The following is a 14,193-nucleotide window of genomic DNA, read 5'->3' as shown; positions in this document are numbered from 1 at the left end:
CCCAGCTGGTAATCACTCACAATCTAAAGCCCAAACTCTTACTCCCCAGGTACAGGACAGCTCTGAAGCCAGTCTACCAAGTGAAACAGAAGGTTTTGAAGTCTTTGCAGTGGAAATGCTGCCCTGGATTTATTGGCAAGGACTGTGAACAGCGTGGTAAGGAAACCTAGAGAACAAGTGTGAGAATGAATGACTACATGCCAGGCATGGTGGCATGAAATAAGTTTGCCTGCTTGTTTTTCACTTTTTTTAGAATCAATGCCCAGTTTCTTTGGTCTGCTCTGCCCCAAAACACTGATACCTTGAGACAAGGAGTAGCTGCAATTAGTAGTTAAATAGCATTAGCTGCTTATTCTTCTGTTAATAGCACCTTTGTAATCTTTACACACAGAGAGAGACACTCATTTGCCAGCGAGTCCGTGGGATGTACAAGTCTGTCTAGGACTGCCTAATTTCAGGTAGAAATTGGTGACATCAGAAAGCAACACCAGTATGTGAAATGCCCCTAGGGTCAATTAACAAGCTGAAATCATGTGGCTCAGGAAATCACAACACATCCAAGTTCAGGTGAGGAAGGCAGTGTTCACTCTCCAGTCTGCAGCCCTGGGCAGCATCAAAAGCAGCATGGCCAGCAGGCTGGGGGAGGTGATTCTGCCCCTCTACTCTGTTCTTGTGAGACCCCACCTGGAGTCCTGTGCCCAGCTCTGGGACCCCCAAAATAAGGACATGGACCTGTTGGAGTGAGTCCAAAGGAGGCCATAAAGATGATCTGTGGGCTGGAGCACCTTTCCTACTAAGACAGGCTGAAAGAGTTGGGGTTGCTCAGCCTGGGGAAGACAAGACTCCAGGGAGAACTTAGAGCACCTTCCAGGAACTAAAGGAGCTACATGAAAAAAGGAGAGAGACTATTCACAAGGACATGTAGTGGCAGGACAAGGGGAAATGGCTTTAAACTGACAGAGGGCAGGTTTGCTTTAGATACTAGGAAGAAATTCTTTACTGTTAGGGTGACGAGGCACTGGAACAGGTTGCCCAGAGAAGCTGTTGATGCCCATCCATGGAAGTGTTCCAGGCCAGGCTGGATGAGGCTTGGAGCAATCTGGGCTAGTGGGTGGTTCCCTTCCCATGGCAGGGAGGTGGAACTAGATAATCTTTTAGGTCCCTTTCAACCCAGACCATTGTATTATTCTAAGATCTGTGCAGCTGCTAAATAAAAGAGAGGGGAGACAGTGTGGTTTAAAAACTGAATGGTGGCTTGAAAGTAGTATTGGCAGAATTTAGCAAATAATACCCAAAATGCAGAATTTAAATGGATTTAAGAATTTAAATGGAATTAAGGGAATTTACATGGATACAAGTTAATTCCCCCCAACAATTAAGGCAGCCATAACGAAATAGACACGTGTAAAAATTTTCACACAGTCTGTGTCTAACTCACCTACGGATGCAACAGAGAAAAATCTCTGTAGGTTTCGCTTTTCTTCGCAGATAGCTGTTCTTCATAGATTTATCTCTAGCTGGTGCCCCAGTCTGACCTCCACTGACAATGTTAGAAAGACATTCCCAAGCACAGTGCTTCTCAGTTTAATTTCTTCTTTGTTACACTCATTGACCAAAACCAGCTCCTCATCCTTATTTCCCCATTTGTACAGCATCATTCACTGTTGGTGCCACCAGAATGTTCAGGTAACTGTGGAACAAGGAAGAAAAATTTGCAAGTCTTTAGATGAGACCCCCAGAAAAGAAGAAAAAAAACCCCAAAAGCATCTATTTGCAATAGATTTATTTCTTAGGAGCAATAACTGGTCATGAGTTCAACCCCCCACCATTACCACGTATGCAACGTGTGTGCCCGTGACGTATCGCAAGGAGAGTAAATTATCCAGACAAGATATTCTTCCCTGTCTCTGCATTGGTTACACTACACATGAAATTCCCCTGTGTTGCTTTGCTAACTGTAGTAGTTTCTGCATCTAAAACATTTTCACAGCTGTATTGCATCTCAATTGCAGATCCTAATTTTGTTCTGGTGCCAGGAACTGAAACTGAAGGACGAGAAGAAGAGTTCTCAAACCACAGTATGTGCTTGAAGCTACTTTGCTTGCCATCCTTTTACCTCTCAGTCATTAAAAAAAAAATTATTATATTTTAGCTGCAATTGTAACATGATAAGCTATGGACAATCTCTGCAGTGACAGAATTATTTGAGAAAGCTTTGACGTGATCCATTTATTGGCATAAATCATATTTTCTTACAATACCACATAAATGCTCTAGACATAGCATCCAAAAGTTTCAAAGCTGTCTGGTGGTCATCAGCAAAACCTGTGGAGCACAGCAGCTGGTACAGAGCACTACACCTTTCAGTGGCATGGATGTTAGCCCCTTGCTCTGTGGGTTCACAGGAAAGCACACCCTGCTCACCAGTCTACCAGAAAAACAACACTCAAAATGCTATTTTTGAGCAACTCCCCAGTACCTTTGAGATTACTGTTATGAGGTACTGTAAACTTGTATCTCAGGCACTCTATCCTACCAAGATAAGTACACAAGAAGGACCTTCCCTTACCCCCAGATAAGCCTTGCAGTGCTGTTACGTATCTTTTAGCAATCAGCTCCAGGGTAGTATTGTGGCCCTGAGTTTCATTTGCATTAAGCTCTCAGCACTGAATGAATCAGCAGATTTGCACACTTAATTCTATAAAGCACGAGATTTAAAAGTCGAAGGTAACTCTGGAGGGTAAGAGGCCCCTAGGATGGCACAATGGGATATACCAGTCTCTGCAGCTCTCAGACTACACTTTGAAATCTACAGCTCAGAGTCACAGATATTGACCCAGTATAGCACCAGTTAAAGGGCCCCTCCATGAGTCAGCTCTGACACTTACACACTGTGCTTTTGTTTCCTTAGTGGAGTGCCTCAACTGTTCTTTCATCATCTTTTATTCTTGATTGTTAACCTTGCTATCCTTTAAGTCACTGGCTTGAAAAGAGTTATTATTCCAAAACATTCTTATGGCATGGGGAGATTTTTAATGAAGACTATTTTAATGCCATCATGGCTGTTGTGGCTGAAGTAGTCTTCTAATATTTAAAGATACTAGGTTTTCTTCACTGTTGAAAAATCCTTTGCAAAGAAACTGCAAGTTAAGGTTCCATAAATCAACAGAGCCCCTAAATGTCAGTGCAAAATTCTCAGAGCAAAGGGTAGACAGGTGTTCTCAGAGGTCTTGTATGAATACCTGTCACCTGGTCGCTGCACTCTGTTGCATGACTTTGTTTTTTTAATCTTGTGACTAGTGTCAACATCAGTGGATTCGAGAGAAATGTTGGAAGTCATTCAAAATCATGAGGCTTTACTGGATGATCTGCAAAGTGATATTCATCAAGCAGTCAGCAACTTAGGTGACTTACAGAGACTATTTGAAAACAACGGTACAAGCATGGTGTTAGAAGGGAACCAGAGCAATTCAGGTGAGAGGTCTGATGCAGAACTATCAGCCTGCAATAGGCCCTGTGAAACCACATAGATTAGAAAGAAAATATGAAAGCAAAAATACACTGATATTCCTTGGTCTGCTGGTTGCTTCTAAAGAGATAAAAAAATGGGTGCAATCCCAATGCAAATGAATGAACCAAAGAGTAACTTGAAATGTGAAATGAGATGAAAGGCAGATTTCAGAATATGCCTTAACCACAGAATAAAGAGGTTGCTTATACCTAAATTTTGTTAAGCTTATGATTCTGCTACTATGGCTTCCTTTCTTCTATGAGGATGCAGAGTTTATGTTTGATTTTTGTTCTTTTTTTCATACTCATGGTATATACTCTGATGTGCAGGATATCTGACTGGTATGTGTGAAAAAAATGAAATATTTGATCCATTTCTGGAACAAATTCCTGACATATATAGGAGTGGGGAAAAACAAGAGCTGCCCAATATGTCCTGACATATATAGGAGTGGGGAAAAAAAGAGCTGCCCAATACAACCTACTATTGTGAGCCACTGGTTTGCTGAAACATTTTCTAATGGTACAGACTACTGTACTCAGTGAGCTTCAAGGCACTCACATTTGAACTTTAAAAGTTGGAAATCAAGCCTTAGGATAATTTCCACCTAGTACAGATACAGATTTTTCATTATTTGTTCCTGATCTGGAATATTGAGCTGTTAAGATGCTGTGCAACTTTGTGAAGTAGAAAGAATCAGAAAAAAGAACAACATCATGACATAGTCAAAAAAGCAAAATGCCACCAGCTAAGAACTGTTGTGAAAATGGGCAGTTACAGCCACTTGCAAAACTGCCTGTCTAGGGATTTCAAAAAGCATGATTGTAAAGACTTAAATGGGGAAGTCAATATACATCAAAGTTATCAACTGCAGACTCAAAGACACTATGTGCTTTACAGTAACCTTGAGTTAAAACAAGGCTACTCTTGCAATTGTCAAACTTTATCATGTGGTCAGATTCTGGGGAGTAAGACAGCAGTTACTATAGAAAAATGCATACTTGAGGTGCCCTGGCCTGATTAAGATCTGTTCCAAAAGCAAAACAGTTACTATAGAAAAATGCATACTTGAGATGCCCTGGCCTGATTAAGATCTGTACCAAAAGCAAAATTTAAATTTAATTAATTTTTTTTCAACTGTGTTAACAGATCTACAGGAAAGGCTTCTGCAGCAAGTTTTGTTTCCCACTGTGGAGAATTTTCTAAAGAAACATTTTAACCCCATGTGGGCAAGCTTCAACAGAAGCTTACAGAACCTCTCCAACATAGTAAGAAACCTCTCCCATGACGTGGAAGCCAACAAGAAAAACATAGAAAGATTCCAGGAGAGCACCGTGCCCAAGAAGGAATTCCAGGAGCTGGGAACTAAATTTGAATCAAAAGTCCAAGAAAATGTTGTGAAAGTTGATCAGGTGAAAAGAGATATAGAGAACCAGTTGCACATGCAGCAGGCTAGTGTTCACTACAATCTCAGCATGATCAAGGCAGATACAGACACAAAGTTCAAGAAGTTTCATAAGATCCAGCAGTCCCAATTCTTAGCTTTGAACAACAGCATTGCTAACATGAAACAAGAACAAAACAATCTGGAAAATCAACTGGAGACTTTGAAAAACAGTTTATCAGAACTCTCTTCACATAATGGTCCCAAAGACGAAAATAGCCAGTTAAGCATCAGACAAATAAATGACATTTTGTCAGGGCATGGAAAGCAGCTTAAAGAACTTCACATGGAGTCAGACGTGGCCTTTCAGAATATTGTAGTTTTAGAGAGGTGGTTTAAGGAGTTAAAGAAAAATATCTCAAAGTATAGACCAGAAGATGTTACAACAACTTTAATGGAGAAATCACTGATTATGGAAGAAAACAATGCAGCAATGGAAAGGCAGATATCAGAGCTCAACTACACTCTCTCAAACCTTCGGGAAAACTACTCAGACCTGTTGAGGTACATGGAGGAATGTAATTGCCAGAGAATATCTTCTGACACTGATATACTGGAGGAAGATTTAAAGAATATCACTTATTCCCTTGAAGATACCCAGTCAAAGGATATGAAGCACTTAGAGTCAGTTTTCAGAGATCTCTTGAGGAATGAAATTGAAGAGCTCTCCTCAGCTCTTCCATCTATCCATCAGTCTCTGAATCTCCGTCAAGAAGAAAACAGACAGCTTCAGTCACAAGTTAAGGCTTTTTCACAGGACATAGACTTCTTGAAGAAGAAAGATGAAGAAATTCATCGACACATCAAGTATCTCAACAGTTCTTTCATCTCTCTTTTGGAAGATGCCATGCGGCATGAAACAGCACTGGAGGCTCTACTGGGAGAAGAATTAATGAATGTCCTCTTTGAAGGTGATTCTAGTATCCTAATATCATCAGTATTTCAGCTGCAAGAATCTCTCAGACATACCTCAGATAAACTCCAAGAGCAAAATGTGACCTTAGAATCTCTTATAAGGAGATTTCATCTCTTGGAGAGAGGTCAACAGAATAATCACGATGTTCGTACATCTCCTAAGCACCCCAAAGAAGAAATACAAACATCCTCCACTCCAGATGAAGTCAGTAGTCAACGCAGCATCATAGAACACATGGAACCTAACTATGAGGCTGCCAGAGATGACTCCCTGGATAGTTCAGCTTACAATGATATCATGACCCTGAAGAATGATATCAAGCACCTGAGCCTGGAAATCAAGAGGCATGAATCCAGAAGTGATGTGAGTCTCTGCTGCAATCATACAATAGCAAATGTAATTGAGCCACTCAACACTTCTGTGGGAATTCTCTCTGCAGATTTAGCAACCATCAAGCAGAATCTGAAGGAACATCTGCTGATTTTCAAAAAGCTATTTGGAAGTAATGAAGAATTAGTTGCCTCAAATATAAGTCTGGATGTTACAAAAATTCAGTCGATGATGACCAGAAAAGTGAGAAGGCAACAGAAAGGTCAAGACAAGCAAAGAGACAAGAAAAGGCCTGAGAAGCACAGAGAACATATGCAAATGATAAGTGGAAGAAATGCAGTGCAGACAGGACTTTTGGAAAAAGGTGCGTTCTTTTCTTTTGCTTGACCACGTGCAGATCCCCAGGTTCTTTCTGGGCCCTGCCACAGGTTTCACACACACAGCAGATGAGTTACAAGACCTGTCAGATGTATTTTGGGATGCTGGAGGGAGAAATTCTGACATTACTTCCATCCTCCCCCTCCATCCCAAAAAAGGCAGTTTGAGTGAGAACCAAGTTGATGCATTTTGCTCGAGGCCAATAAAATTACACCTATCACAGCTGCTGGGAAATTGGTCTCAATCTAATTCAACTTCAGATGTTTAGAAGACAAATTTTGTTTGCAGATGCCCATGTTAATGCAGTGGGAGTTTTCTCTTGGAAGATGATGTGGAGTGCTAGGCTTTCTGACTGACCTTGCTTCTTTTTCCTCTGTTATTTGTATCCAGAAGGGATATACTCAAAGCATCAAACCCTTCCCCAGGCAGACAAATACATTAAATGAACAGCTATAATTTGCACAAGTGCAATCAGGAGGACTGACCAGAAAGCACACACTCTCTCTTACAACTAAGCTTCAGAGATAAGTTTTCAGCACATACTTCACTGTGACCAGCCAGTTCCCTTTCAGTGTAAACATGTGGCCATAAGCAGCTGGTAATTACAACCACCACAGTTTTAGTATTGGCTTTTATGATTGCAGCCCTTATTATGGACATATAACATAGAGCAAAAATCAGACCCTTTAGCAAAACTGTAGTTAAGACTAAGCAGAGAACATGTTTTTAACTAATTTATCTTTAGAACAGCAAAAATGTGCTACTTTTTCTTTTTTTTTTCTCCTGGGTGGTCTCAACCTTATACCTTTCCAAGAGTAGTGGTTCAGGTATTTCCAGGGAACCATTTCATCCCAGGCACATACCCATTTCAGGTGTTCAGCTCTGCATAAGAAGCATACAGAAATCAGGCCTGACAGGGCTTCACCTTATGTCCCATCCTGATGGTCCTGGGGAAAGAAGAGCACTCATCGCTAAAACTGTTTCTCTTTCTTTTTCAGACTCATTGGTGGCATTCCATGTGGGAGTCTCAGAAGGAAAGCATAAAGACAAAACTGTGAGGTTTAATGAAACTTACCTCAATTATGGAAACAGCTATTTCCCTGAGCATGGCCACTTTAAAGCACCACACAAAGGTGTCTACCTGTTTGTCATCTCCGTGGAGTTTAGTTCAGGACCAGCACTGGGACAACTCTCCTTTAGCCGTGGGTACAAAAGAACTCTCTCGAGTAGTCAGAGGAAAACACCAAATGGAAACACCATGACTACTTTTGCTCTGGCAGAAATGGAGAAGGGGGAGACAGTATGCTTTGAATTGCTGCAGGGTTCTGTAGTGAAACGAAGTCCACCTGGGACAACTATGGGTGGATTCCTAATATCTAAAACTTGAATAGAGACATTTGTGTTTTATTGATCTCTTTCCATAGATGCAATGGATCCATTCACTATTGCTTCATCTGTGATGTATTCAGTCCTACTGCATGTGTTTAAACATAGCACTACCCTAGATTTGTCTTCATGCTTCTTTTCTGGAAGTGTTTGGCTTTTGATCAGTTGCTTATGAGCAGCAATGAGATTTTCTTTCAAGTGAAAAGCTAATCGTTTGGACTCCAAACGTATCAGCACACAAATTCCCAAATCTTTCCACTGTGAGAATTGCACCTACATGTTTTGTGGAACTTTCTTAATTTGTAACACATATAATTTCTCCTTTCCCTTGGTAAAAAAAGTACCCTCCCAGGGCAAATACCCCCAGCACTGGAAAGGAAAAGATTTTAGAAAGGACTGCATATAGCAAATCCCATATCATGTGAATGGCACCTTAAAACTCAGAAATCCATATCATGTGAATGGCACCTTAAAACCCATAAACAAGGCAATTTTACCTTTTAGTCCTCTGTGGTCACAGATTATCTTGGAAACATCTGCAACTCATTCCAATGGTTCAGTCTGTGCACAACAGGAACACTGGAAGAGATCAGTCAAATCCAGTAGATTCACTCTACACTAGTACTTGCATGCAAGGATCTTGTAAATGGCTCAGTCTTTGTTTCTGGGCCTGTGTTACATTTAAACTGCATTGCAAAAAATGAATAATCATGTAATTTTGTTATGATGAATTACATCTACATTTACGCATTAGGAAAATGACACCAATATTTTAAAATATTGGTGAAAATGTAGTTTATTTTTAAAGTTAATCCTAAAGAACATAGTGAATTCAGCCCAGAGTTCAGCATTTAGTAAGTGTTTTAAAATCAAGCAAGCAAAACTAACAGCAAAAAGGCAAACTCATTGGTCTCCTATCATTGCCAAATATAAATTCAGAATTAGAGCAAACCAAAGAGTAGAATTTTTGAACTGTGCAGGGTTTTTTTTTTTTAATTTTCAAAAATCTCAAGATGGCCATGTCTAGTCATGCCCTAAACTTGTCTTCTGTCAAATAAAAACCTCTTAAAGACTTTCACTTTAAAGAAGTCAAATTGTGGGTTGTGGGGTTTTTTTTTGTCAACCCCAATACCTTACAAAACAATATCAAAATGATTGCATTTGCCAAAATGAAATGCACTTTGAAATTCCCAATATTTTTGATGAAGAGGTAAATTCTTATTTTTTAATTTATGCCCTTTTAAGGTAGTGATTTCTAACAGAAATCTACCCTGCTGTTAAGCAGTTTTCTCCCCACCTACTTGTGTTCTAAGCAATGCTAAACTACAGAATTATTAAAAAACCTTCCAACATCAGTACCAACACACATTGCACTTCAGGTAAAGTTTGACAAGCAGACAATGTGTCTTTTGAAATAAAGCTACAAAGTAGCTTCAGCAACTGACTCTCTGAGAAGATTGCTACTCCTCATCCTGAAAAATCCAACAAAGCAAATGACTCAAAATTCTCCCCTCTACTCCTAACCAAGGCTGATTTCCACACAAGATTAACAGTCGAAGTGTCTCCATTTATCTAGCATGGAGCCACATCTCACACTGCTCTGTGGCAGGCAGCAGTGTCTGCAAGCTCAGTGTCATCTTCCATCCCACAGATTGCTCAAATAGCTGAGGGAAGGAAGAGAAGAAAAAAAATCAATGAGGTGAAACGTCAAACATGAAGAAAAGCATCAAATTGTAAGACTGGGATCTTTCAGTACAAAGCTGCTACACCGGGGTGACTGAGATGCTTTTTCTTTTTTTTACCAGTGGTACTCCAATTACAGGCTCTTGTGGTGGCAGATCCTGTGCAGAGCCAGGCCAACCACACTGCTTAGGTCAGGGTAGCTCAAAGAACACCCCACCTTCAGTGCACACCAATTCTGCAGCTACCAACTACATGCCACAATTAAACACAGATGGGGGAACTTTAAAACACTTTGTTTTTAAAGCTTTGACAGAAAGCTCCAACTGGAATGAAAACCACACAGCTACTTGGAAAAAGACACAGTAGGTAATAGACAGGATGGCAGTTCATCCAGACAGGACTTCCAAAGGTTTGGTGCCCTTGTGCTTAACAGAGTTTACTTTTGCTGAAGAATATGCCAGGTGAGTTCAGAGATCAATGAATCTAGAGTGAATAAAATGTTAATATAAAGATATTTTCATATTTGTAGTCTTCAAATATGTGCTTAAGTATGTTACCTGCATATACAAAGTTGTCTTTACTGGAAGTCTCATTTTTAGACCACAAAGCAAGAAAGGAATGAAAGACAATGCACCAGCTTTTTCAAAAACTTCCATCTGAACCAGCTCCCTTGGGTTGTTGTGGGGCTGGCTGACATCACCATGAGCTGCATTTCTAGGCAACTGACTCAAGGAAACCAATTTAATGAAGCTAATTTAAAACACAGCCCTTGACTGGCTCACTGGATTAAGAACAGGGGAATTTCCAAACACAAAAACCAATCTGAAGCTGACCACAGGCATCAGGAAGAGAGTTACCTCCTCGAGCAGACAAGTTGATTCAGGATCTCTCATAGCAGATCAACTAGACTAACATGCCTGATGGCCAAGCACCAACAGGCACAAAAATATGTATGCTCACTCCAAGATAAAGATATTGTCAGTCGTAGATTCATATTTAAAAATGAAAACTTCCAATTTCTCTTCGTAATTCCCACAAATCTGTCAGAAAACATTGCCAATACTTCATGTTTCTGGATTTCCAGATCAAACCACTAAGCTTTATAAAAAGATGTGCATTTAATGCCTTCACAGAATTCTTTTCCTACTGAAGCTTTTGCTGCTTTATGAATGTCAGTATCTTATAGTACTTTGTATCTTTAAAGTCTCCTAGTATTTTTTCTTTTCCAGTATTAAGATGATCTCCTTAATTTACTCAAAGTCCAAGTACTCACTGTTTCATATATAAACAATTTTCCTTTCTACTGATTCAGCAATGCCTGCATTCTGCAGTCAGACTCAACTGAACTCATTCAGATGCACCAAGTGAAGTCCATGGTCACCCCTCATGCAGCAGACTCAGGAGGTGGTCAGCTCACAGTGGTGATCCTCTCGCAGCTCAGAGTCACAGCTGATCCTGACTTACTGCACTAACACCTGTGAGAAAGACTGAAATGGTGTTTTGGGGAGATGTGAAGATAAAGCTGCAGAAGGGATTAATGAAATTCAGGGAATTAAAACCTGATCCTTTGTTAAATTAGTGATACTTCTCCAATTTATTTCAAAGCTCGTGATTCAACTCACTAACTACTCAGTATGCTTCTCAGCCTGCACACAAAAGATACATGGGGGATGTCTAGACATGTTACTGGATAGAGCTGTTTCAGTTCTTAGGGACTGATGCAAGTTCATCAGTAACAAATTTTTATAGAGAGGTCAAAACCAACCACACATAAAGGATAACATGTTGATATTTATTACCAGCAGGCAGTAGGACTTATTATCAGAACTTCCCAATGTTTGCCAAAGGCTCTTCCTGTCTTTAGGACACACCACCACCCTGTGGTCATGTCACAAAACAACACTGGGGAGGACAAACTGCTCATTCCAACAAAGACTGGCGCAGTTATCCACAGTCTTTTCTTTATGTCCTCCTGTAACGGTTTATAAAATCCCAGCCATGACCAGTGTAATCAGTGAAGATATTCCACAAACTACATAACAGCCACAACCACAGGAAAAAGGTTCACTTTGCCAAGATATTAGTCATAAGGAGACCAAATATTTGTGCAGTCTAATTTCCTGGTATTATGTATTTAGAAAAAAAAAAAAAGATTTGTAACAACAGTCTAGTCTTTCACTGTACTTCCCAGAACTCTATTGCAAGAATTTAACACTTGATTGTACAGGGGAAACAAGTAAAGGTTTCTAATTATCTTTATAATATACTGATAGCAGATCATACGATGTTCAGATACTGAAACTTTCTAGCTACTGTAAAAATTATTTTTTAAAATCTAACATTATTTCTGACTTAAAGGCAAAAAGAGAACAGAAACTGATCTTACTTATTTCTCCTTGCAAACTAAGTGAACTCTAGAGAGAGTAGAAGCCAATACATTTCTACAGTGAGAAAACAAATTCTGACTCTTTATAGAATTGTGTACTCAGAGATGAAAGATCCCCTTGACTGGTCTTCACTTGCTGGAATCATAAAGACCAGAGTAAACTCAGCAGGTTATACAGAGGCACCTGCATAATTCTGCAACCAACATTATGTAAGTCCATTAAGCTCAAATATCTTAGTTTGGATATTACTACACAAAAAGAATGTTGTACACAGAGGGAACAACAAGCAAAAACAACCCTCCCCATCCCTTCATTTTGTCTCTTTTTACTTGATGAGGCAAATTTATATGAATAAAACCAACATGTAATGAACTTGCATATGTTCAAATAAAAGTATTATTCAATTTTGACTTGCTTCTGGCCTTGCTGTAAGACAGGAATAAAAATCAGAAGAAACACTGGTTTTACTGTTGTGCCCAGATTTAGTCCAAGGAATACAGAGCCCAAACATATGGAGCACCAAATAATTCTGAACACCATTGAACAACAGAAGTGATCAGTAACCACTTATTCAAAGACTGTGGGGAAAAAAACACCATAAACAAAGTATTAAAAAGTAGGGATTTAGTTACAGTATTATGATTTCCAAGTCATTACATTTTAAAGCAAAATCTTATAGTAACAAAACACATTACTAATGTGTACTAAAATAAGGTTATTTACTTAAAAATGATACATTGGACATAATCTGTGTACAGAACAAGCAATTCATGGTAAACTCAATAAGGCACCTTCTAAAGCAGATGCTGTACAAAATACATTAGTGTGTTACAGTTTTAAAGTAGTATTCTACACTTCTGGCATATAACACACAAGAGTGTGACCATTTGTCTTGTTCCACTCTTCTTTCATATTTTATTTACATCTTCTCTAGGTTAACTACAATGTTATTTATTCTTCTTGTATACAATATAGTACATTTCCTTTTGGGCATGTCATGTCAGAGCACGGATGTCACTACCTGATGTGAGCTTCTAGGGTTGCATTCAATGGTCAAATAGTACAAAGCAACAACTACATGAGATTTGTCAAAAAATCAGAAGCAATGTGCACTCCACCTCTGCTGTACAACCAAGGCTAATACACCATGGTTCCATAAAGCACTGCATCCAGCAACACTGCCAGCTGGTTTTAGGTATCACCCCTACTTGGAATAAAGATTGTGGGCACAAGATAAAGACTTTTGACTCAGAGGCACTGTCAGGAGAATGAGGAAGGGCTAAATCATTCAAATATTTCACAGAAGATGAGCGTGTAGCTTCCCTTTAAAAATCTCTGCAATAGAGAAAGAATGCTTTTTTAACTTAATATCTCTGCTTTTCAAACATTTTAGACCACTAAAATACAGTCTGTGAAGATAAGAGTAGCTGAGATGTATCCAAATTGTTTGTTTTATAAACACATTCAAATGGTCATTTAGATCAAGATCTAAAATTTGATTCTAGACTACTATGGAGGTAACTTACAGTATTAATTTTACATTTTACTGAAGACCTCAAAATAAGATTAAGAAAATATTGAGGAAAAGTGATGGATATTGGGAAATCTGTTTGTTGAGGGAAAATTACATTAAGTTAAACTCAGAATAAACTCCAAATGTAAGCCTACATTTTTCTGCAAGAATATGATGTTTCTTGGGGAATGTACAAGGGAACCAAGAACATAAAAACCTTCCTTTCAGTTGCTACAATACTAAGAATTATATAAGAGACTCAAAGAATTTTCCATCTAACTGAAATCACATGGAGCAGCTTAAATAAACACCAAAAAAATCCCTCCATATGAGTGTTTAAGAATTTCCAAGGCACAATCTTGATACTCCCCAAGATATTTTCCACACACTTGATTTTTGTATTTAAAAAAACCAAAAGGACTGAAAACGCATTTGAGGATATATTTTTGGATTTGAAGACGAATCACAGTCCAATAGAAGATTCCCATTCCCCTCTCCCTGACCTTAAAGGCTTCTGAACTCTACAATGTTGCATAAAGCAACAACTTAGCCCTAGAGTTGGCACTAATTAGGCTTAATTATGCAAAGTAACGGGCTAGCTTTGATCACATTTTTTTTCCCCAAATAAAATAAATATATCAGTGT

At 39.1% G+C, this 14,193-nt stretch overlaps 1 protein-coding gene across 1 annotated transcript in view; it reads left to right on the top strand.

Annotated features, from left to right (window-relative positions):
• MMRN2 (multimerin 2) overlaps window positions 1-8,081 on the top strand; it is a 20,069-nt gene extending 11,988 nt beyond the window's left edge. The window contains exons 3-7 of the mRNA XM_009083378.1: window positions 50-156; window positions 2,013-2,078; window positions 3,301-3,474; window positions 4,661-6,565; window positions 7,578-8,081. Coding sequence (XP_009081626.1) covers window positions 50-156; window positions 2,013-2,078; window positions 3,301-3,474; window positions 4,661-6,565; window positions 7,578-7,966 — 2,641 coding nt within the window. The 3' untranslated portion in view covers window positions 7,967-8,081. The remainder of the gene's footprint in view (window positions 1-49; window positions 157-2,012; window positions 2,079-3,300; window positions 3,475-4,660; window positions 6,566-7,577) is intronic.
• The last annotated feature ends 6,112 nt before the right edge of the window (window positions 8,082-14,193 follow it).

This window comes from Acanthisitta chloris, unplaced genomic scaffold, assembly GCF_000695815.1.
Source record: "Acanthisitta chloris isolate BGI_N310 unplaced genomic scaffold, ASM69581v1 scaffold3271, whole genome shotgun sequence".
Classification (NCBI taxonomy): Eukaryota; Metazoa; Chordata; class Aves; order Passeriformes; family Acanthisittidae; genus Acanthisitta; species Acanthisitta chloris.
Note: the sequence above shows the minus strand (reverse complement) of the source record. Positions and strands in the feature narration are given on the sequence as shown.